The following is a 23,890-nucleotide window of genomic DNA, read 5'->3' on the forward strand; positions in this document are numbered from 1 at the left end:
TTAATTATTTTATTCTTCTAGACAGTTTAGCACATCATCTCTCACCATCTCTATCTGACTAAGTTCTTTAGCCTCTGTCCCTGAGAAGCTCAGTTCAGGCACAGGTATATGCTCAGTATCCTCTGCCATGAAGACAGATACAAAGAACTTGTTTAGCTTCTCTGCAATCTCCATATCCTCCTTAATAATCCCTTTCATTCCCTCATCATCTAAATGGACCAACCACCTTCCTGGCAGTTTTTGTTATTCCCCTTGATGCTTTTAGCTAAATGTTCCTCAAACTCTTTTTTTCGCTTCTATTGTCTCCTTGCATTTCTTTTGCCAGAGTTTGTGTTCCTCTCAGTTCTCTTCATTTGGGCAGACCTTCCAATTTCTGAAGGAAGCCTTCTTCCCCTTTATAACTTCCTTGACTTTACTTGTTAGCCATGCCAGCATCCTTCTGGACTTGGTGATACCTTTCCTCATTTTTGGAATACATTCTAACTGGGCTTCTATTATTGTGGGTTTAAATAAACTCCATGCATTCCGGAGTGAAGTGACTCTTGATATTCCTTTTCAGTTTTATTTTCACCAAACTCCTCATTTTAGAGGTGTTTCCTCTTCTGAAGTTCAAAGTTTCTGTGCTAGACTTTCATGGAGATCCTCTCCTTGCATATCTTCTGAATTTGATCACTATGGTCACTGTTCCCTAAATGTTCCACGAAACCAACATCTCTCACAAGGTCCTGTGCACAACTCAGGATTAAGTCCAAGGTCGCCTTCTCATTGACTGGTTCTATGACTAACTGTTCTAGGACACAGTCATTCCACACATCTAGAATGCATCTTTGTCATTACTTGAATGTGAATTTACCCAGTCTACGTATGGGTAATTGAAGTCTCTCATTATTACAGTGCACGAGCTCTCGCTCTCTCTCGAACACCTGTCTGGTTTGCTTCTCCAACTCCAGGTCACTCTCAGCATTTTGATCCAAAGGGCAATAGCACATCCCTAGCAACACATTTCCTTTCAGTCCTTATATTGTCACCCATAATGATTCTGTGGAGGACTCTAGTCCTCCTAGGTTTTCTAGCTTGTTAGATTCTATCCCTTCTTTAATATACAGTGCTACTCTACCCCCAATCCATCCATCCCTGTCCTTTCCATAGAGTTTATATCCAGGAGTAAGAGTATCCCATTGTTCTACCATGATTCCGTTATGCCCACTATATGTATGTTTTCATTAGCAACCAAGCACACCAGCTTGCCCATCTTGGCTCAGAGGCTTCTGGCATTGGCATATTAGCACCTATACACTGAATCTCATCTCATCAATAGCAGACTATTGGGATAAGACCTTTCGAGAAGACCTTCTGCTGAAATATGTTTGCAGTGTTCTTTTACAAACCTCTGGCCAACGCAGTTCTCAGCACATGTTCTTGAATGTGCTCTCCAGGATGTTTGACATGCATTCACCCAAAAATAAATGCCCAAGGGTACATATTATTGCAAAGATACTTCTACCACCACCACAAAAAAGTTCATAAGTTGTTTTCTTTTTCTTTTTGGAAAAAGAAAAAAGGAACCAAAGTTGTTTTAGCACTGATATTTAAGTTTCATCTTTATTCATTTTACTTACTGTAAATTCAGGAAAAGAACATCCATTTTCAAGCTCGAGCCTAGCATATTCTGTAATAACCAGAGGTGTGTGTTATTTTAAATAGAACACTCATATTTTTGGGATAGTAGTATATGCTACTACCAAGGCAATGAAGGCCTTGGAAAGGATATTTAGATGCCGTGATGTGTCTACACCTACAGAGATTAGAATTGTTCGGACAATGTTTTTCCCCCCATGACACTATGGATGCGAAAGCTGGACTTTGAAGAAGCAAGATAAAAAAAGCATTGACGCTTTTGAACTTTGATGCTGGAGAAGACTTTTGAGGATACCATGGACAGCGGAAAACAAACAAATCAATCCAGACTCTTCACTCGAGGCACAAATGACCAGGCTCAAACTATCATACTTCAGACACATTATGCGAAGACCCAGCTCCCTTGAGACATCCATAATGCTGGGGGAAGTTGAAGGAAAGAGACGAGGACAACCAGCAGCAAGGAGGATGGACTCAGTTATGACAGCAATGAATGCACCACTGAGAGACCTTAAAGGCCAAGTTGAAGACAGACCATTCTGGAGAGAATCTATCTATGTGGTCGCTAAGAGTCGACACCGACTTGACAGCACTTAATCAATCAATCAATATATGCTGTCCTACTTATCAGCATATAATATCCCCAAAATCTCAGCTTCCATTTTATTATATTAAAATGATGTTTCTAGGCCTCACAGCTGGGGTGGGCTGAAATACTCAAAATGTTTTCACATATCAGTAAAGCCCTTAAAACCAGAGGGGCAGACTTCCAGTCAGGGTGGATTTGATTTAAATCAAACTGATTTAAATCACGATTTAAATCACTAGCAGGGTGGATAAAAATAAAAAAAATCCGATTTAAATCAAAAAAATCCGATTTAAATCAAAAAAATCTGATTTTTTTTATTTAAATAGGATTTTTGATTTAAATCGGATTTTTTTTATTTTTATCCACCCTGCTAGTGATTTAAATCAGCTTGATTTAAATCAAATCCACCCTGCAGTGGTCAGAAAACCAGGCTATTATGTCCTACATAGATACCTGTGACTTCTCACATAGCCACCATCTACTGCACCCCAAACTACTGATCATCAAATCTAAATTCCCCTCCATCTCTGGCACCCCAATCCTTTCCAAAAACTACCAAATCATTTAAAAACCTTGATGCTGGAAGCACAAGTTAATCACACATGCTTATTAGATTTATGTAATTCACTAGTAATTTTAAGCCCGTTAAAATAACGGGCGCTAGTACCTGTTGTTGTTGTTCACTTTATTCCTTTCCTCTCTTGTTTGCCCTCTTTTCCTTTTATTTTGTTCTATTTTTGTCTTTCCTTTGTCTTCCTTTTCTCTCTCTCTTCCTCTGTTTTCTTTTCTTCCTGTCTGCTTTCTCCCTCTCCTTCTCTTCCTTCCTTTCTTCCACCTCTTCTAATTCCCATCTTTCTGTTTTCTTGGTCTTATTGTTTTCTCCTACTCTCGCTCCCTGTATTTTGACCCATACTTTTGTATCTGTTTTTCTTTCTCCCATTCCACCCTCTTGTTTTCTACCCTTCCGTCTCCTGCACTCTCTTGTTTCCTTTCCCCTCTCCCTTGGCCCTCTGTCTCTGTTTTCCCCCTCTCCCCTCTGTCCCGCTTTCTTTTGCCCTTCCTTCTCCCTTATTTAGTTTTTTCTTACTTATGAGGCAACTTTTAGAGCATAGTTCTTGTTTATATATATATTTTTATTTTTTATACTCAGTATTGAACTTAACTTACTCATCTGAATCATGTTTTGGTTTCCCCCCCAACCCTCATAGTATTTCTTTATGCACCACAGTCTTTGTGAAAATTCTTTCTGAGTTTGGTAATAGTCTTCCTTGTTCTGGGCCTTCTAGCACCTTGACCATGACGTTTGTAAAACTTCTGACTCTTGATAATGCCACATATAACTGTCCGTGGCTGAATACTGTCTTGGGCAAATAGATCCAAACCTTTTCTTGGGTCTGACCCTGTGACTTACTTATTGTCATTGGAAAAGCCAATTTTATCGGGAACTGTCGCCTTCTCAAGGGAAATGGTAAGTCAGTACAGGATGGTGCCTAATCAATTTGGGGGATGAAGTCCATGTCTCCCTGTGTCGATCCTGTAATCACTTGAGCAATGATGAATTTTCCCCCCCAGGTTTTTTATGATGAGGCGGGTGCCATTGCATAATTCTTTCTTGGTGTCTAGATTTCTCAGGAGCATAATTATTGCACCTACTTTCAGGGTGAGTTAAAGCTTAGGCATTCCTGTTGGTGTTTGGTCATTGAGGAATTCAATAGGGTAGTTTTTTTAATCCTCCTTAGTGGAATCATCTATTGTGTCTGCGCTGAGATATGTGACTTCTTCTCCGTCCAAAATGTTGAACACCTGTTCATTTATGGTGTCAACATTGGCGTTCTTAGGTCAAAGGATGGATCTGTTTGCTATTCTGGGAACATTGTCAACAGGAATGTAGTCTTCGGAAATATCGATATCCCCTGTGCATATTATTCTGGCTGGGATTTCAATGATGTCCTCTGGAAGTCCTTCAATGCGTGGTGTTTCTCCATTGCCAACTTTGATTAGCCACTTGCTGAATTCCGCGTCGATGGATCGGATATTGTTTTGTAGCTTGAGGATTTTGAATGTGGGCCATAGCGTAATATATTTTATGCAGGCTTCAACGATATGTGTCTGGCTACCATGTGGCACCACTGGAAGTGTTTGCTGGAAATTTCCTGCCAGCAAAAATATTTTTCCTCCCATGGGTTTGTTGTTTTCCATAATCTAATTAGTTTGTCCACTACTGTGAGTGCTAGAGTGGGTGCCATTGTTGAATCGTCCCAAATGATTATCTTTGCTTTTTTTATATTTTTAGCATCTGCAGAATTGAGGCGCATGTTTGATATGAAGTTCTCAAGTATAGGTGCTGGTAGTTTGAACTGGGAGTGGTATGTTCTGCCTCCCTGTAGTAGATTGGATGCTATTTCTGTGGAGGCCACAGGGAGTGCGACTTCATCTTGGCCATGCACTGTACTGAGTAAGGTCTTGTATAAGTAAGTTTTTCCACTGCCTCCTGGCCCATCCAATAAAAAATAGCGGTGGCAAAGCTGATCATTCTGGCTTGCTGTTAATATTTGCTCCATGGCTGTTTTTTGCTCGTCGTTGAAGCTTCTTGCCATTTCTTCAGTTGTGTGTTTTTCATAGGCCTGGTTGTAGGCATCTGTAAGCTGGTCTGTATTTTGCATGGTTCATGTCAATCCAAAGTCTTTTTTTTTTTTTCCCATGGAGTGTCAGAATGTTGTATATTTCTTGAAGGGCGAGGTCACGGCATCTTGTGCAATATTCATTGTGTCATATATGTTTATGGACATAATCCTCAATGAGGTATTGTTCATATTTTTGAAACAGTTCATGCATGTTTTGCAGGGATGCGAATACGCAGATATAGGCAAGCAGTTCTCTGAGTTGTTTGGGCATGCTGTATTGGACAGCATCTTCTAGTGTACTCTACCACACTTGCTCATCATTAATGAGCCCTCTTGTTTTGGCAGCTTATTGGAAAGTGGGGTAGGCATTACCATTTACGCTCCTGAGAATTTCGAAGGATGTAGCACCTGGTACATGCAGCAGTAGGAGGCGTTGGCAGTAGCGCTCTGGATCCGATGGCAAATTTACAGAATACATTCGCCCGATCACTTTGTCTGCACCACGTTGTCGTAATTTCCAAGTGCAGTTTGCAGAGTGAAAGACATAATGAAAAGGAATGTCTGAGTATAATATGTTTCTTGCTTTCTCTTCTTGTTGATTTAATTTGAACCAAGCTGTCAAATGAGTTTCGCGAGTTGAAGCTCTATCGGCTGCAGCGCCAATGTCATCTAGGTTGAAAATTACTGCCTGTTCGTTTGGGAGATGATCTGCTAGCCTGTGGACTGCATGGGATTGGTAATGCATTTTAAATCCATTCAGACGCCATGCTGCTTCTGGTGCGCTGACATACCTTGAATCCATGAAGGTTTTTATTTCATCGTGGTTCAAAGTGTCTTGTTTCTGGATCACTACTTTTGCGCAATCGTGGCCCTTGTATACATATTAGAATAGGGTTTTTACGCTCTTAACTGAAGCGCAGACTTCAATGTTGATGTGATAGTTGTATTTCAGGGCTAGTTATGGATTATACGGTACAACCCAGCTGTTATCAATTGTCCTGTTATTTTCCATTGTGCTTTGGCCAGTGTTTCGTCTTCTGTATTTGGGGTAGCCGTTTCTAATTGCAGTAGTTTGTTGCTGGTATTCTTTTGGGAAGTCCTTTGTGCATTTCTCATTTGACATACAGGGTGAATTCCGATTGTGTGTTCTGCATGGTCCATGGATCATATGCTTTGTTATGATTGCATATAGTCGAGGAGTTTTCTCCACGTTCGGGATTTCTGTGGGTACTATTTTGTCTATGGACGCTTCGGTTTTTGGTTTATAGTTTTCTCTTAGGATGAGCAGTATGTGTGCGTGTGGTAAACCTCTCTTTTGGAATTCTATGACATACACAATGGCTTTGGGTGGCCCAAAAATATGCTTTTTGCAGATGTCATCAATTAGTGATCTTAGTTTTAGGTGGAAGACTCTAGCCAATAAATCAGGTCGTGCAGCAGCAGTTTGGCCATGTTGCAGGTTATCCACAATTTTTTTCCACTTGGGGTTGCATGTAATGGTAATAAAGAGATGTGGTTTTCCATACTTTCTGACAATTGCCATTGCGTCCTGATAGTTTTGGAGCATGTTTCTGAGGCGACCTGCAAATGAGGATGGCAAAGTAAATGTCTTTCCAGGAATTAGGCCTGTTGCATTGGCTTTTTCATTTTAGTGGTCCATTAATCCTGAGTATTTCTCCACTCTCAATTTGGGCTGATTTTTCCAGACAAAAGTGAGCCTGTTGGCTTCTGTTGTGACATATTCATCTACTATGTATTGTTGTGTTAGACGTCCAGCATTTTGGAAGGTGTTAATGTTGTCTCTGATGGAAACCCACAGTACTGCATATGGCTGACTCTTACTCTTGGTGCTCATGGCTGTTTTGCTAAAGCTTTATAGGCTTGTGGTCTGAGTTGTAAAGTTATGTCTATTCCCCAGCTTTGTTCTCCATAGGGGAATAGCAATGGGTACAGCAGTGGCTCGAGATTAGGATCTAGGACACTAATTCTTTCTGTTATTTTATGGTATGTTTTGCCTGCACTTGGTTTGCAGTGTATTAGTAGATCTCTTTCCAGTGGAGGTTCTCCATCCTTATTTTGGAAAATAAACGCTACCTCATTATGCTTTGGTGCATTATAACGTCTTGGGTCATTTTCATGATCTTGGACTATAGTCAAGGTAACTTCCTTAATAGCATCGTTGGCTTCCTCTTGACACTCTCTTTCTACCTGGTGTAGCATTTTGCAGGCTTCAGCAAATGAATTGTTTTCTGCCATAAGTGTACTTAGTTCTTGCATAAGGTGAGGTTTTATTTTTGTGTTGGATTGATTTTTCATTCTTTTTTATGTGGCCTCAGTGGGATTTAAGATGAACAATCAATGTTCAATCTCACATAGAGCATATTTGAAGTTTTTTAAATAATTTTGGTATTGTTTTCTTTTTTTATTGAATTTATGTATACACCACATTTCTTGTGAATATTATTTTTGAGTTTGCTAATAGTTTGCCTTGGTCTGGGTCTTCTAGTACCTTGTCCACAACGTTTGCAAAACTCCTGACTCTTGATAATGCCACATATAACTGTGTGTGGCTGAATACTGTCTCTTGCAAATTAATCTCTATTTTTTCTCGGGTTTGGCCCTGAGATTTATTTAATGTCATGGCATAGGCTAATTTAATTGGTAATTGTCGCCTTTGCAAGGTAAAGGGTACATCAGTGCAGGATGGTGCCAAATCAATACGGGGGATGAAGACCATGTCTCCCTCTGCTGATCCTGTTATCACTTGAGCAATGATGAGGGGGTTTTTCAGGTTCTTTACGATGTGGCGGGTACCATTGTATAATCCTTTCTTGGTGTTGAGATTTCTAAGGAGCATATTTATTGCTTGCAGTTTCATGGTGAGATAATGCTTAGGCATGCCTGTTGGTGTTAGCTCATTGAGGAACTTGATTGGATAGTTTTTTGTATCCTTTTCACTGGAGTCATCAATTGTGTCTGCGCTGAGCTATGTAACTTCTTCTCCTTCCAAAATGTTGAGTACCTGTTCATTTCTGGCATCAACATCGGAGTTCTTTGGGCGAAGGATAGATCTATTTGCTATTTCGGGCACATTGGCAACAGGAATGTTATCTCCAAAAATGTATTTGACAATATCCCCTGTGCATATAATTTTGGATGGGTTCTCAATGACGTTTTCTGGAAGACCATCAATGCGCGGTGTCTCACCATTGCCAGATTTGAGTAGCCAGTCGCTGTTTTCTTTGTTGATTGATTGGACAGTGATTTGAAGGTTGAGCACTTGGAATGTGGGCCTAGGCCTATTTTACTTTATGCAGGGTTCTTCCATTCATGTGTGTTTACCGTGTGGCACCACCAGAAGTGTTTACTGGAAATCTCCACCAATCAGGAAAATTTTTCTTCCACAGGTTTGTTGTTATCCATTATTTCTTTCATTAGTTGGTTGAATTTTGAAAGCGCTAATGTGGGGGCCATTGTAGACTCGTTTCAAATGAGTTTTTTTGTTTCTCTCTAATTATCTGCATCTGCAGAATTGAGGCGCATATTTGATATGGAGTTCTCAAGTCTAGGCACTGGTAATTTGAATTTGGAGTGGTATGTTCTGCCTCCCTTTAGTAGATTGGCTGCTATTTCTGTGGAGGCTACAGGGAGTGTGATTTGACCTTGTCCACGAACTGTGCTGAGTAGGGTCATGCGTCTCATGAGATTATTAAAGGATTCTGCACCTGGAACATAGCAATAGCAATAGCAATAGCACTTACATTTATATACCGCTTTATAGCCGGAGCTCTCTAAGCGGTTTACAATGATTTAGCATATTGCCCCCAACATTCTGGGTACTCATTTTACCGACCTCGGAAGGATGGAAGGCTGAGTCAACCTTGAGCCCCTGGTCAGGATCGAACTTGTAACCTTCTGGTTACAGGGCGGCAGTTTTACCACTGCACCACCAGGGGCTCATTGGTGGAGCAATAGGAGGTGTAGACAGTAGTGCTCTGGGTCCAATGGCAAATTTACAGAATACATTAGTCCGATCACTTTGTCTGAACCACGTTGTCATAATTTCCAAGTGCAATTTGCAGAGACAAAGTCATAGTGAACATTAGGTTTACCATACTTTCTCACAATCACCATTGTGGCTTGATAGTTGTACAGCATGTTTCTGGGGCTACCTGCAAATGAGGATGGCAAAATATAGATATTTTCCGGAATTAAGCCTGCTCCATTGGCTTCATCATGTAATTGGACCATTAATCCTGAGTATTTTTCTGTTCGCCATTTTAGCTGATTTTGGCGGACGTAATTGAGTGTGTTGGCCTTGGTTTTGACATATCCGTCTACTATATATTGCTGTGTAAGGTGTCCAGCATTTTAGAAGGCGTTATAGTTGTCTCTGATGGAAAGGCGGTAGCCATAATATTACATTTGGCTTACCCTCACTCTTGGTGCTTGGGACTGTTTTGTTAAGTCTAATAAGGCTTGTGGTTTGAGTTGTAAAGGTATGTAAATTCCCCAGCTTTGTGCCCCATAGGGAAATAGCAAGGGGTTCACCATTTGCTCTAGATTCGGATCAAGGACACTAACTCTCTGTATTCTTCTCTGGTCTGGATCGCCTGCACTTGGTTTGCAGTGTATTAGAAGATCTCTTTCAAGTGGTGGTTGTTTGTCATTTTTTAGAAAAATAAATGCAGCCACATTCTGTTTTGGTGCATGATACCACCTTGAGGCATTTTTGTGATCTTGGATTATTGTCATGGACAGTTCCTTAATAGCATTGTCTGTTCTGGCGGCATCTTCTCGATACTCTTTTTAAACCTGGTGCAACATTATGCAGGCTTCTGCAAATGGATTGTTCTCGGCCATAAGTGTGCTTAGTGTTTGTATAAGTTGAGGTTTTATTTTTGTGTTGGCTGAATTTTGCTTTATTCCCTTTCCTGCACTCTATTATTTCCTTTCCCCTCTCCCTGGTTCCTCTGTCTCTCCTTTTATTCTCTTCTCGTTGTCCCACTTTCTTTTGTTCTTCCATCTTTCTTATTTATTTTTTACATCGTTATCAGGTGTTTTCTGTTTAAATAATATGCTTGTTTGGTGTTCTTTTCAAACTCAGTTTCTTTGTTTTGTTTTCCGTCTCTCAACCCTCATAGTATTTCTTCATATCTTTCCCCATTTTTTTGTGTTTGTCTCCCCCTCTGTTTTACTCTTTGTCTCTTTCTCTGTGTCGTTGTTTTTGTCTCCTTTTTTATTCCGCTCTCCCCTCTCCCTTGTCCCTGTGTCTCTGCTTTTGTTCCCTTTTTGTGGTTGTTGTTGTTGTTTGTCCTTCTCTTTTATTATTTTCGTAATCAATTATGTGGCTATTTGTTGATTAAATATTATGTTTTGTTTATTATTTTCTTGGTTTCCCCCCCTCCCCCCTTACAGTATTTCTTTATATACCACATTTTTGGTGAATATTTGTTCTGAGCCTGCTATTAGTCTTCCTTGTTCTGGGCCTTCCAGTACCCTGACCACAACGTCGTTAAAACTTCTCACTCTGGATAATGCTACATATAATTGTCCATGGCTGAATACTGGGTCAGGCAAATAGATTCCGACCTTTTCCAGGGTTTGTCCTTGTGATTTGTTGATTGTCATAGCGAAAGCCAATTTGACTGGGTATTGTCGTCTTCTTAAAGTGAATGGCAAGTCAGTGCAAGATGGTGCTAAATCAATTCTTGGAATGAAGACCATGTCTCCCTGTGCTGATCCTGTAATTACTTGTGCTATGATGATATTCTTTTCAAGGTTTTCCACAATGAGGCGGGTGCCATTGCATAATCCTTTTTTTGTGTTTAGGTTTCTAAGAAGCATTATTATTGCGCCTACTTTCAGGGTGAGTGTATGTTTGGGCATTCCCATTGGTGTTTGGTCATTTAGGAATTCTGTTGGGTAGTTTTTGGAATCTTCTTCGGTGATGTCATCTATTGAGTCTGAACTGAGATAAATGATTTCTTGGCCCTCCAAAATGTTGAGCACCTGGTCATTGATGGTGTCAGCATCACTGTTTTTTGGGCAAAGGATGGATCTGTTTGCTATTTTTCGGACGTTTTGCACTTGAATATTGTCTCCAAAAATCTCTCTCACGATATTCTCTCTGCATATTATGCTTTCTGGGATCTCAATGATATCTTCTGGTAATCCCTCAATGCGTGGTGTCTCTCCATTGCCCACCTTGATTAGCCACTCGCTGAAATCTGGGTCATTGGATCTTATATTGTTTTTGAGTTTGAGGATTGTGAATGTGGGCCACAGAGTATTGAATTTTATGCAGGCCTCAACGATATGTGTTTGACTTCCGTGTGGCACCACTGGTAGTGTTTGTCGGAAATCTCCTCCCAGTAGAAATACTTTACCTCCCATGGGCTTGTTGTTCTCCATGATTTCTTTCATTAGTTTGTCTACAGTTGTTAGTGCTTGATTGGGTGCCATCGTTGACTCATCCCAAATGATTATTTTTGCTTTTTTTAGATTTTTAGCATCTTGAGAATTGAGGCGCATGTTAGACACAGAGTTTTCAAGTATGGGTACTGGCAATTTGAATTGTGAGTGATATGTTCTGCCTCCTTGTAGAAGGTTAGCTGCTATGCCTGTGGAGGCTACAGGGAGTGCGATTTCACCTTGGCCACGCACTGTGCTGAGTATGGTTTTATATAAGTATGTTTTTCCACTGCCTCCTGGCCCATCCAAGAAAAAGCAGCGGTGGTCTAGCTCATCATTTTGGCTTGCTGCTAAAATTTGTTCTATGGCTGATTTTTGGTCATCATTGAAGGTTCTGGACATCTCTTCTGCTGTTTGTCTTTCATAGGCTTGGTTGTATGTATCTGTCAGGTGCTTTGTATTCTGTATGGTGTATGTCAAGCCGTAGTCTGTGCATTTCTTTCCATGGAGTGTTAAAATATTGGCAATTTCTTGGAGGGCGAGGTCACGGCATACTGTGCACTCGGTATTGTGTTGTAAATGTTTATGGACGTAATCCTCAATGAGGTATTGTTCATATTTTGTAAATAGTTCCTGCATGTTTTGGAGGGATGCAAAGACACAGATATAGGCAAAGAGTTCTCTGATTTGTGTGGGCATGTTGTAATGTGCTGCATCCTCTAGTGTACTTTCCCACACTTGTTCATCATTTATGAGCCCTCTTGTTTTTGCTGCTTCTTGGAAAGTTGGGTATTCATTTCCATCCACGGTTCTGAGGTGTTCATAGGATGTTGCTCCTGGTATATGCAACAGTAAAAGGCGTAGGCAGTAGCGCTCTGGGTCTGATGGCAAGTTCACAGAATACATTCTACCAATCACTTTTTCTGCACCACGCTGGCGTATTTTCCATGTGCTGTTTACGGTGTCAAAGACATAATGTAATGGGATGTCTGCGTATAATATGTTTCTTGCTTTCTGGTCTTGTTGATTTAGTTTGAACCATGCTGTCAATTGTGTTTCACGATTTGTAGCTCTGTCGGTTGCTGTGCCAATGTCTTCGGGGTTGAAAATTACTGATTGCTCGTTTGGGAGATGAACTGCTAGTCTGTGTACTGAATGGGATTGGTAATGCATCTCAAATCCATTTAGACGCCATGCTGCTTCTGGTGCGCTGACATACCTGGAATCCATGTAGGTTTTGATTTCATCATGGTTCAAATTGTCTTGTTCCTGGATCACCACTTTTGCGCAATCGTGGCCCTTGTATATATATTTAAAGAGGTATTTTACACTCTTAACTGATGCGCAGACTTCGACGTTGATGTGGCAGTTGTATTTCAGGGCTAGGAATGGATTGTACGGTACAACCCACCTGTTATCAATTGGTTTTCCTTTTTGCATTGTTGTCTGGCCAGTGTTTCTTCTTCTGTATTTAGGGTAACTGTTTTTGTTTGCGATAGTATGTTCTTGGTATTCTTTTGGGAATTCTTTGATGCATTTTTGGTTGGACATACATGGCGAATATTGGTTGAGAGTTCCACATGGTCCATGTATCATATGCTTTGTAATGATTGCATGAAGTCGTGGGGTTTTTTCAATGTCTGGGATTTCTGCAGATACTATGTTGTCTATGGATGCTTCGGTTTTAGGTTTATAGTTTTCTGCTAGGATGAGTAATAGGTGTGCATGTGGCAAGCCTCTTTTTTTGAACTCTATGACATACACAATGGCTGTGGGTGTTCCAAATATATGCTTCTTGCAGATGTCTTCAATTAGTGATCTGAGTTTGAGGTGAAAGACTCTTGCCACTAAATCTGGTCGTGCTGCAGCTGTTTGGCCATATTCTAGGTTTTCTCTAATTTCATCCCACTTGGGGTTACATGTCATTGTAATGAAGAGATCTGGTTTTCCGTACTTTCTAACAATGGCCATTGCATCCTGATAGTTTTGGAGCATATTTCTTGGGCTTCCTGGAAATGAAGATGGCAAAATAAATGTCTTTCCGGGAATTTGGCCTGTTGCATTGGCTACTTCATTTAAGTGGTCCATCAACCCTGAGTATTTCTCCACTCTCAATTTTGGTTGATTTTGCCGGACAAAATTGAGTCTGTTGGCCTCAGTTTTAACGTAGGCATCTACCATGTATTGCTGCGTTAGGCGTCCAGCATTTAGGAAGGGGTTAAATTCGTCTCTGATGGATAGACGGTAGCCATAGTACTGCATCTGGGTGACTCGTACTCTTGGTGCATGTGGCTGTTTTGTTAAATTTTTTAAGACTTGTGGCCTAAGTTGTAAAGGTATGTCTATCCCCCAGCTTTGTTCTCCACAGGGGAATAGCAGTGGGTACACCATTGGCTCTAGATTTGGATCTAGGACACTAATCCTTTGTGTTTTTCTCTCATCAGGGTTGCCTGTACTTGGCTTGCAATGTATTAGTAGATCTCTTTCCAGTGGTGGTTCTCCTTCGTTATTTTGGAAAATGAACGCTACCTCATTGTGGTTTGGTGCATTATATCGTCTAGGGTCATTTTCACGATCGTGGACTATTGACATGGTCACTTCCTGAATAGCATTGCCAGTCTCATGGGCATTGTCTTGACACTCTTTTTCTACCTGGTGTAGCATTTTGCAGGCTTCAGCAAATGGATTGTTTTCAGCCATAAGTGTACTCAGCGCTTGCATGAGTTGAGGTTTTATTTTAGTGTTGGATTTGTTTAGCATTCTTTTCTCTGTGGCCTCAGTGGGATCCAAGATGTATAACTGTGCAAATTGTCTGTCTTGGCCCTGCTGTGGGTGCAGTGTCCCTGTTCTGTGGCAAATTGAGCCGTGTATCCGGAAGCAGTACGGCCCATGGCCAGGTGGTGGTACAATGTTTGCTCCCATGGAGGCAAATGCTAAGGCACTATTTATCGATCTGACATTCTCCGTAAAGTTTCTGCTGTGTTGATGTTGGCCTGTCATAAGCTGCTGGATGAATGGCATTGTTTTTATGGGGGGTAGATGTACTTTTCCCTTAGAGCAGCAATGTGTGAATTTTTGATCTGTGGGTCTTTCTTCCTTAAAATGCTTTGCAGCACAGAATTCGCATCTTTGGTCCAAACTGCCGCAGTTGTGTGGTTTGATGTTGTTCTGGTTGTGCTCTGTATTGTCATTTAGAATGGATGTTGTGGTGATTGCAGCCTGATATTCCAGATTTTGGGATCTTTTTTTATGGGTTACTTCTTGGCGATGCATTTTTTGTTGTTCAGCAGTCTGATCTCTTCTTCTTGTTCTCTCCTTCTCTGCATGTTGTTTTTGCTGTGTTTGTTGTTCTTCTGGAGTTTGATTTGATTTTTTTTTAATGCGTCTTATTTTTATTTTTTGCTGCTCAATTTGTCTCTGCTCAAATGTTCTCTGTGTTCGTCTTTGGTTTTCTTTTTCTGCTTTTTCCTGTTTTGTTTGTTTCTGGTGGCTAGTTAGCTCTTTCTCCATATGTTTTACTTCTGGTGTCTGCTTTGCTCTGTTTTCTCTATGTCGTTGTGTGTGTCTGTGCTGTTCATTTTCCTTCTGTTCATTTGTTCTTTTTGCGCGTCTGTGTTTCTCGCGTTCTGCTTTTTTCTTGTTCATTAGTATTTGGTAATTCTTTTTATCTTTCTCTATTTGCTGCTTCTCTATGTCTTGTTGGATTTCTCTGTTGGCTGTCATTTTTATGTTCTCTTCTTGTGCTATGGAGGCCATGTTTCTTAGTTTCAATTTTTGTTTTATTTTTCTCTTTGTAAATTGGCCTTTTTATTCTTTATTGATTTTGGCTGAATGTACTGTACAGACTTTTTGTTCTTATTGTTTTGTAACTGTGGTTTATTTCACACTGCTGGTATCAGCAGGAATATTGGTGATTTGATTATTATCTTGTTTCTTCTGCCTGGCTGTGACTTCCCTGTGTGTTAGTGGACCCTGGGCTGAGGATCTTGGCCAAGGCGAAGTCAGTGTTTCACATGTGTTTTTGTTCTTTATAAATTTTCTTGGATTTTGTTTTTTGCCCCCTTTCAGGACAGTGCCTAAGCCAAATATATGTGTATGAATTTGGGTGTGTGGTGAATTAGCTGTTTATTGTGTTGTGGTTCCAATTCCTTGAGCTGCTGTGAGAGGTGTTCTTCACTGGAACCTGGTATGTGGCAGAGCTTGGCCTAAGGCACTAACTTTTAATCCTGCTGGGGATGCAGGTCTGAAGTAAGAGCAGCAAGGATTTTCCTCACTTTTTTGCTTTCACACTCTCCTTATTTCCTGCCTTTTTTCTATCTCTCTCTCTTTTGCTCCTTTGTTTAGATTTTGTTTTTTGCCTCCTTTGAGGGCAGTGTCCAAGTCTAATAAATATGGACTCTCCTTCTTTCCTCTCTCTCTCTTTAATGCTCCTTTGTTTAGATTTTGTTTTTTGTCCCGTTTGAAGGTTTTGTAACTGTGGTTTGAGATGCAGGTCTGAAGTAAGAGCAGCTAGGATTTTCCTCACTTTTTTGCTTTCTCACTCTCCTTATTTCCTGCCTTTTTTCTATCTCTCTCTCTTTGGGTTTTTTTTTTAGATTTTTTATTTTTTTGCCTCCTTTGAGGGCAGTGTCCAAGTCTAATAAATGTGGGCTCTCCTTCTTTCCTGTCTTTCCTCTCTCTCTCTTATGCTCCTTTGTTTAGATTTTGGTTTTTGCCCACTTTGAAGGTTTTGTAACTGTGGTTTATTTCTCACTCCTGGTATCAGCAGGAATATTGGTGATTTGATTATTATCTTGTTTCTTCTGCCTGGCTGTGACTTCCCTGAGTGTTAGTGGGCTCTGGGTTGAGGATTCTGGTCAAGGCGAAGTCAGTGTTTCATGTGTCTTTTTGTTCTTTATAAATTTTATCAGATTTTGTTTTTTGCCCCCTTTGAGGGCAGTGTCTATAAGTCAAATATATGTGGACTCTCCTTCTTTCCTGTCTCTGTCTTATGCTCCTTTGTTTAGATTTTGGTTTTTGCCCCCTTTGAGGGCAGTGTCTATAAGTCAAATATATGTGGACTCTCCTTCTTTCCTGTCTTTCCTCTCTCTCTCTTATGCTCCTTTGTTTAGATTTTGTTTTTTGCCTCCTTTGAGGGCAGTGTCCAAGTCTAATAAATGTGGGCTCTCCTTCTTTCCTGTCTTTCCTCTCTCTCTCTTATGCTCCTTTGTTTAGATTTTGGTTTTTGCCCCCTTTGAAGTTTTTGTAACTGTGGTTTATTTCACACTGCTGGTATCAGCAGGAATATTGGTGATTTGATTATTATCTTGTTTCTTCTGCCTGGCTGTGACTTCCCTGTGTGTTAGTGGGTTCTGGGTTGAGGATCCTGGCCAAGGCGAAGTCAGTGTTTCACGTGTCTTTTTGTTCTTTTTAAATTTTATCAGATTTTGTTTTTTGCCCCCTTTGAGGGCAGTGTCTATAAGTCAAATATATGTGGACTCTCCTTCTTTCCTGTCTCTGTCTTATGCTCCTTTGTTTAGATTTTGGTTTTTGCCCCCTTTGAGGGCAGTGTCTATAAGTCAAATATATGTGGACTCTCCTTCTTTCCTGTCTTTCCTCTCTCTCTCTTATGCTCCTTTGTTTAGATTTTGTTTTTTGCGTCCTTTGAGGGCAGTGTCCAAGTCTAATAAATGTGGGCTCTCCTTCTTTCCTGTCTTTCCTCTCTCTCTCTTATGCTCCTTTGTTTAGATTTTGGTTTTTGCCCCCTTTGAAGGTTTTGTAACTGTGGTTTATTTCACACTGCTGGTATCAGCAGGAATATTGGTGATTTGATTATTATCTTGTTTCTTCTGCCTGGCTGTGACTTCCCTGTGCGTTAGTGGGTTCTGGGTTGAGGATCCTGGCCAAGGCGAAGTCAGTGTTTCACGTGTCTTTTTGTTCTTTTTAAATTTTATCAGATTTTGTTTTTTGCCCCCTTTGAGGGCAGTGTCTATAAGTCAAATATATGTGGACTCTCCTTCTTTCCTGTCTTTTCTCTCTGTTTCTTTTTTTCCCTTTTTCCCCGATTTTGATTTTTGCCTCCTTTGAGGGCAATATATGTGGACTCTCCTTCTTTCCTCTCTCTCTCTTTCACTCCTTTTTTTAGGTTCTATTTCGTGCCCCCTTTGAAGTTTATTTATGTATGACCCTCTGTGGTATTTTCTCCAATTCTCCACTATAGGCAAGGGATGGCACTGTCTCTGCTGTTGTGAGAAGAAAAGGGCTTCCCTGTTGGTTAGCCGGCTGACTCCCCTCAGGGAGTTTTGTGTCCTGCCTTTGTATTTATTTATTTATTTATTTATTTATTTAATCTAGTTAATTATATTTATTTTTTTTAGTCAATGTGGAGGCAATAATATACGACGTTTGCTACTCTCCTTACGCTCTGCTCTAGCGGTGACCGTTAGTCTGTTAGCCTGTCTCGCGCTCCCGTTATTTATGCACCCACTTTTCCCGCCCTTAGCTGGTAAGGGGGGGGGGGAGTTTTCCAGGTTTGTGATTGGTTGTCCGCGGAAAGGGAGAGGGAGAGGGAATGGCAGGGGACTTGGAAGTGCTTGTGTGACAGTGGTGGCCATGTTGGCCAAATGGAAGATAGTTTCTCAAATGTTTCCCGCGGCGCCAACTGTCCTCCCGCCCTCCCTGCTGGCCGATTTCTCCTTCGCCGTCCCATTCCCCGCACGAATAAAGGCCGCCGCCCACCGCCCTCCCAGCTGCCTGAATAAAGAATTCCCTATTCCCCCTCTCAAAAAAGCCCAGTCGCCGCCGCAGTCAATTGAAAGGAGAGAGGAACTCGCAAGCAGAGCTCCTCTCTCGGCCAAGCCTCTTCCCGAAGTGCTGCATTGGCTGCAAAGAACGCCTATTGCATTCTTTGTGTCCAAAGCGGCAGTCTGAGCAGTGGCTTTGCCGAGAGAGGAGCTCTTTTTGTGAGCTCCTCTATTTTGCTTGTAAAGGGTCCTTGCTTCGCCCTGGTTCGGGTAAGGAGGTCTCGGACAGCTGGGTGGGAGAGTGGGGGTTGGCGGCGACGGCCGCGGCCACAATATTTCGGGCCGTTTAGGCCTTTATTATTCATGTGGGGGGGAGCGGGGAAGGCGAGATCGGCCACCTGGGAGGGCGGGAGGACAGTTGGCCGCGGCGGCAATATTTCGGGCCATTTAGGCCTTTATTCGGGGGGGGTGCGAGGAAGGCGGTTGCAGCATTTGGGGCACTGAAAACATGGCCGCCGCCTCGGCCGCACTCTCCGGCTGCCGTTTCTCGGGCTGGCGGCCGCCGCCATCGGGGCCAGTCGCCCCGCCGTGGCCCCCGCCTCCTTGGCCCGCACTCCTTTGGCCTCGGCTCCGCCGCCGCCTCGGCCGCACTCTCCGGCTGCTGTTTCTCGTGGCGGCGACTGCCGCCATCGGGGCCAGTCGCCTCGCCGCGGTCCCCGCCTCCTTGGCCCGCACTCCTTTGGCCTCGGCCGCGGCGCCGCCGCCTCGGCCGCACTCTCCGGCTGCTGTTTCTCGTGGCGGCGACTGCCGCCATCGGGGCCAGTCGCCTCGCCGCGGTCCCCGCCTCCTTGGCCCGCACTCCTTTGGCCGAGGCCGCGGCTCCGCCGCCGCCTCGGCCGCACTCTCCGGCCGCCGCTCCGCGCATGCCCAGAACCGGCGAAAAAGACACGGGCGGCACGGACGCACGCCCAAGGCTTTTATGGGTAAGGATGCTAAGAACAGAATGTGATTTCCTTGGCAGAGAATTGAGATGTTTTGGTCACTGTACACATAGCCCTATATACAGCTAGTATTGTACCGCCTACTCTAGCCAACACTTCAAAGTACAGAGAAATCAACATAGTATAGTAGCTAGACCACTGGACTCAGGAAGACCCAAGTTCAAATTCTTGTTCAACTATGAAGCCCACTGGATGATCCTGGACCGGGCAGCATCTATCAGCTTAACTTACCACACCGGATTGATAGTCGTTATTTTATGTACACCACCCCAAGTTTCATGGAGAAAGGGCAGGATAAACATATAAAACTAGAACTAGTCCTAAATATAGAACAATAGGACTGAACAGGAGTTCCTCCTGTTCCATTTGTGATCTGGCCAATTGCAGTGTGTGAGTTTATCTCTTGATGGGGTTGCGCTTCCCTTGAGACGGTTTGTGATCTAGGGGTCCTTCTGGACTTGTGGCTCCTGCTTGAACAGCAGGTGGAGGCTATGGCCAGGAGTACCTTTACCCAGCTTCGGCTGGTTTGCCAGTTATGTCCTTTTCTCAACCGGCAGGCCCTGGCAACACTAACCCATCCCTTTGTTACCTCTCATTTGGATTACTGTAAAGCTCTCTACCTAGGGTTGCCTTTGAAAACAATTCAGAAGCTTCAACTAGTCCAGAATGCAGCAGCCCACCACCTTATGGGTGGCAGTAGATTTGATAGTGTCACATCTATTTACAGTTGCTGCATCGGTTGCCTGTTTGCTTTCAGGTCCAATTCAAAGTGCTGGTTCTCACCTACAAAACCCTTATGGGCTTAGCACCCGTATACCTCTGGGATCGCCTCTCTCAGCCGGTTGTATCCCATCCTGTGAGATCTTCTCAGATGGCCCTCCTTAGTGTCCTGGGCCCTGGTGTCATGTGCAATGCTTGGGCCCATAGGAGGGCCTTCTCTGTGGCCACCCCTCTTCTTTGGAACTCTTTCCCCTCAGATTCGTTCAGCCACCTTCCTTAGTTGCTTTTAAGGCCCTTTTTAAGACCTACCTTTTTGACCAGGATTTTACCTTTTAATTTTTTTTAAATTGTTATTGGTATTGTTGTTGTTCACCACCTAGAGTCTTTGGAGGAGGTGGTATACAAGAAGTTTTTAATAAATAAATGAATATTTAAAAACATGCTCACAGTCAATTCTCAGAGACATACATTCTCCATTACCCTATTTGGCTGCCCAGATACTCACTATTGTTCTTCAATTTGCCAGGCTATGCTTTATCATTATATTGGAGTCCAATTACCAGCTTTTATATTCAAAGTCAACAATTAGTAATCTACAGAAATTGGAAGAAAACATCTTGTTCTAAATGTGCCAGCACTGTATTTTTTTAAGTCCCAAGACACAAAGTTATTAATGGTGTGTGGAGATCAAATATAGAAACATTTTTACCTCTCTCACGATGCTGAAACTTAGTGTTGTCCAAATAAAATGAAGTTAACCATTCATTACAGGCAAAAACTAAGTACTACTTCACACAAACCATGATTAACATTTACTGCCACAAGATGTGGTGATAAGCTCAACTTGTTTAAAACGATAAGATCAACTCATTTAAAATGAATCAGACAAAATTCACCAAAGATAGATCTATCAATGGCTAATAAAAATGAAAAGTACATAGAGTCTCCATAATCAGTAGTTGTATGCCTATGGCTACCAGATTAGGGATGCACACAGGCTGAATGTGGCAGTTCGGACTGCATTCGGACTAAACCGCCACTCCGTGAACTGGTTCGCTGGACCAACCGGCTGGCCTGGCCAATCCAGCTCAAACTAGCTCACGATCAAACCACCCGGTTCGAGCACAAACCAATCTGTGCACACACCATACCAGACGCTGTGGACAGGGAAAGGCTGTTTTACCTTAATGCCTTGACGGTAAGCTTCCCAGAAACATCTAGCCAACTACTAGGAGAGCTGGTGTTGTGGTAGGAAGCATGAATTATCCCCTTTGCTAAGCAGGGTATGCCCTATTTGCATGGGAGACTACACATGAGCACTGTAAAATGGGGCTGCTCTGGGAAGAGCATCTGCATGCTACCATGCAGAAGGTTCCAAGCTCCCTCTCTGGCATCTCCAGATAGGGCTGAGAGAGACTCCTGCCTGCAAACTTACACTGGGTTATATCCCTGAAGAAAGAGCAGGTATGTAGTCTGGGCCCAAACCTCTCTCTAGTTTCTATTGGTTTCGACTGATATGCCAGCTATGTCCATTTCTGGAGATAAACGACCTTAAAACAGTGGTACATATGCTGGTAACATCCAGACGACTACTGCAATGTGCTCTGCATTGGGCTGCATTTGTATATAGTCTGGAAACTGCAGCTGGTACAGAATGCGGAAGCCAGGTTGGTCTCCTGAGTTATCCAAAGATATATTACACCAATTTTAAAAGAACAACATTGGTTGCCAATAAGTTTCTGGGTGAAGTACAAAGTGCTGATTATTACCTATAAAGCCCTGGATGGCTTTGGTCCATGGTATTTAAGAAAACACCTTCTTCTTCATGAACCCCACCACCTACTCAGATAATCAGGGGAGGTCCTGTTGCAGTTGCCACTGGTGGCAACTCAAATCTGGGCCTTTTCTAGGGTTGCCCGAGGACTTTGGAACATGCTTCCTAATGAAATTAGAGCCTCCCTTTCTTTGGATGTTTTTAAAAACGACCTGAAGCCAAACCTGTTTAGTTAGGCTTCTAGTTTATAGTTTTAAAGTTTAAAGCTTAAACTTTATCTGTATTTTAAACTGTTTTAATTGTGTTAATGGTTAAAGTGTTGTATTTTTAGATTGTGAACCACCCAGGGATTTGTGTATGGAGCAGTACAGAAATGTGTTAAATAAATAAAACAAACCTTGGAGAAGCCGCTGCCAGTCTGTGTAGACAATACTGAACTAAATGGACCAATGGTCTGACTTGGTATATGGCAGCTTCCTATGTACTCTAGGAAATATATTGCTGGACTAGACGGACCTTTAGTCTAATCCAGGAGGACTCTTCTTATCTTATGTTCTTTTAAAATTATTATTATTATTACATTTTATATCCCACTCTTCCTCCAAGGAACCCAGAGCGGTGTACTACATACTTAAGTTTCTCCTCACAACAACCCTGTGAAGTAGGTTAGGCTGAGAGAAAAGTGACTGGCCCAGAGTCACCCAGCTAGTATTATGGCTGAATGGGGATTTGAACCCGGGTCTCCCCGGTCCTAGTCCAGCACTCTAACCACTACATCATGCTGGCTCTTAGTCAATCTAGAATTTTTCCAGTTATGGTCATCAGTTACCAAGGATCAGATTGATGCCTGTAGGCATGCTGCTGGCCAACTCAGGTTGGCATACTGGTCAAATGACTGATCAGATATTGTCTGACTGCCTATTGATCACAGACACATATTGCCATATTCCATGAAGCCAAGATGCTGATGATTCTTAGCTGCTTAATTTAGCCCAGCCACCTTTAAAAGCTGGGTTTTGAGAGGGGTTTTTTCCAAAGTTGCTATCACTTTGTTTTATTTCTTTTCTTTTTAAGTTTTGTAGCTGTAGGCTGACCCAGGCAAATATAAACCAAGGGGAAGAACTATTGCAGATAAGTTGTAATACAGCATTCATTATCTCACAGTAACAATAAACTAATTTTTGTAATTAGCATAAATATCAAGTCTATTGATGATTGAAATGCTATGCCCAAATCTTTTTTGACTGGTCAAATGCCCAACACTATTAGCAGAGGCATCTGTAATGGAACCAAACCTAGTACTGATACACCTGAACTGTAACCATGTTCATTTTTGTCACCATATTTTAAGTAGGTGAGGGAGGGGGGAAACAGACTCAGAAGGTTACACATACAACAAAATACAGACAATGTGTTCAAAATCTATGACATAAGGAAAGATTGGAAGAACTGGGATTGTGTTGCTTAGAGAAAAGAAGACTGAAGTAGTACATGATATCAGCTTGCAAATATCTGAACTGCAATAAAGATAACAGAGAGCTGTTTACCCGAGTCACAAGGGAAAGACAAGAATCAAGTTGAGGCACAGCAGATTTAGACAAGATATTAGGAAATGCTTTCGGACAGTTAGGCAATGAAATAGGTCAAACTACTAGGTGAGGCCCATCACTGACCAGGCAAAGACACTTTGCATAGATTACAGTTCTAGGCAAGTTGAAGAAATTAAGTATGTATAACAGAATTTTTAATTAGTGTGCTTGCAAAAGTAGCAGTGTGTGATGTGTAGGATTTCAACTTCAAATATTATTCATTTTATCATATAATGATCATATATGGTAAATTTCAATCTGAGAAGGATCTTCTTTTCTTGGGCATGATGTCGTTTTAGAATTATTGATCTGATTATCAAGTTTTACAAATCTGCTGAGAACAATAACAGCTAAAATATGAGGATTAATTCAGAATTTCTGCTAAAAAAAATTTAACACATGTCCCCAATCATATTCCATTGTAAAAAATTGTGCAGTCAGCTATTTTCAGTGGCAGGAATGTTCATGCAAAATGTGGTATCTGTAGATCATTGCGAAGTGTGACTTTATTTCACACAAGTAAATACTTCAAAATATATAATAGGGGAGTTGTGGAGTCATTCAGCCTGGAGGTGTATGTGTGCACTTTTGTTTTTCAGGATATGGGCATATATCAGAGTCAGAGGAGTCCTTGCAGATACTAGGGACAGCCCCTGGAAATCACTTCACCCAAAAGGTACTAAGCAGAGGTACACTTACCCCTGGACTTCAAGGCAAAAGTCCAGGGCCTCCATAACCCTGGGTGCCCCCAAATCCTCTTTAATCTGTCCTGAGTGGTGTGGTCACCATGCTGCGCTGTGCCATGCAGCCAAGTGTAAT

General features: G+C 42.0%; 2 protein-coding genes and 1 pseudogene across 9 annotated transcripts in view; all 3 read right to left on the reverse strand.

Moving 5' to 3' along the window:
• Positions 1-23,890, reverse strand: part of SLC27A1 (solute carrier family 27 member 1) — a 76,942-nt gene that overhangs the window by 51,435 nt on the left and 1,617 nt on the right. The gene's annotated exons all lie outside the window — the stretch shown is intronic.
• LOC128343751 (uncharacterized) lies at positions 2,607-7,750 on the reverse strand (annotated as a pseudogene).
• LOC128346231 (uncharacterized) lies at positions 6,469-18,275 on the reverse strand. Its single transcript, XM_053299265.1, has one exon. The coding sequence runs from the start codon at positions 15,019-15,021 to the stop codon at positions 10,264-10,266; it is 4,758 nt and encodes a 1,585-aa protein (XP_053155240.1). The 5' UTR covers positions 15,022-18,275; the 3' UTR covers positions 6,469-10,263.

This window comes from Hemicordylus capensis, chromosome 2 (assembly GCF_027244095.1).
Source record: "Hemicordylus capensis ecotype Gifberg chromosome 2, rHemCap1.1.pri, whole genome shotgun sequence".
Taxonomy (NCBI): domain Eukaryota; kingdom Metazoa; phylum Chordata; class Lepidosauria; order Squamata; family Cordylidae; genus Hemicordylus; species Hemicordylus capensis.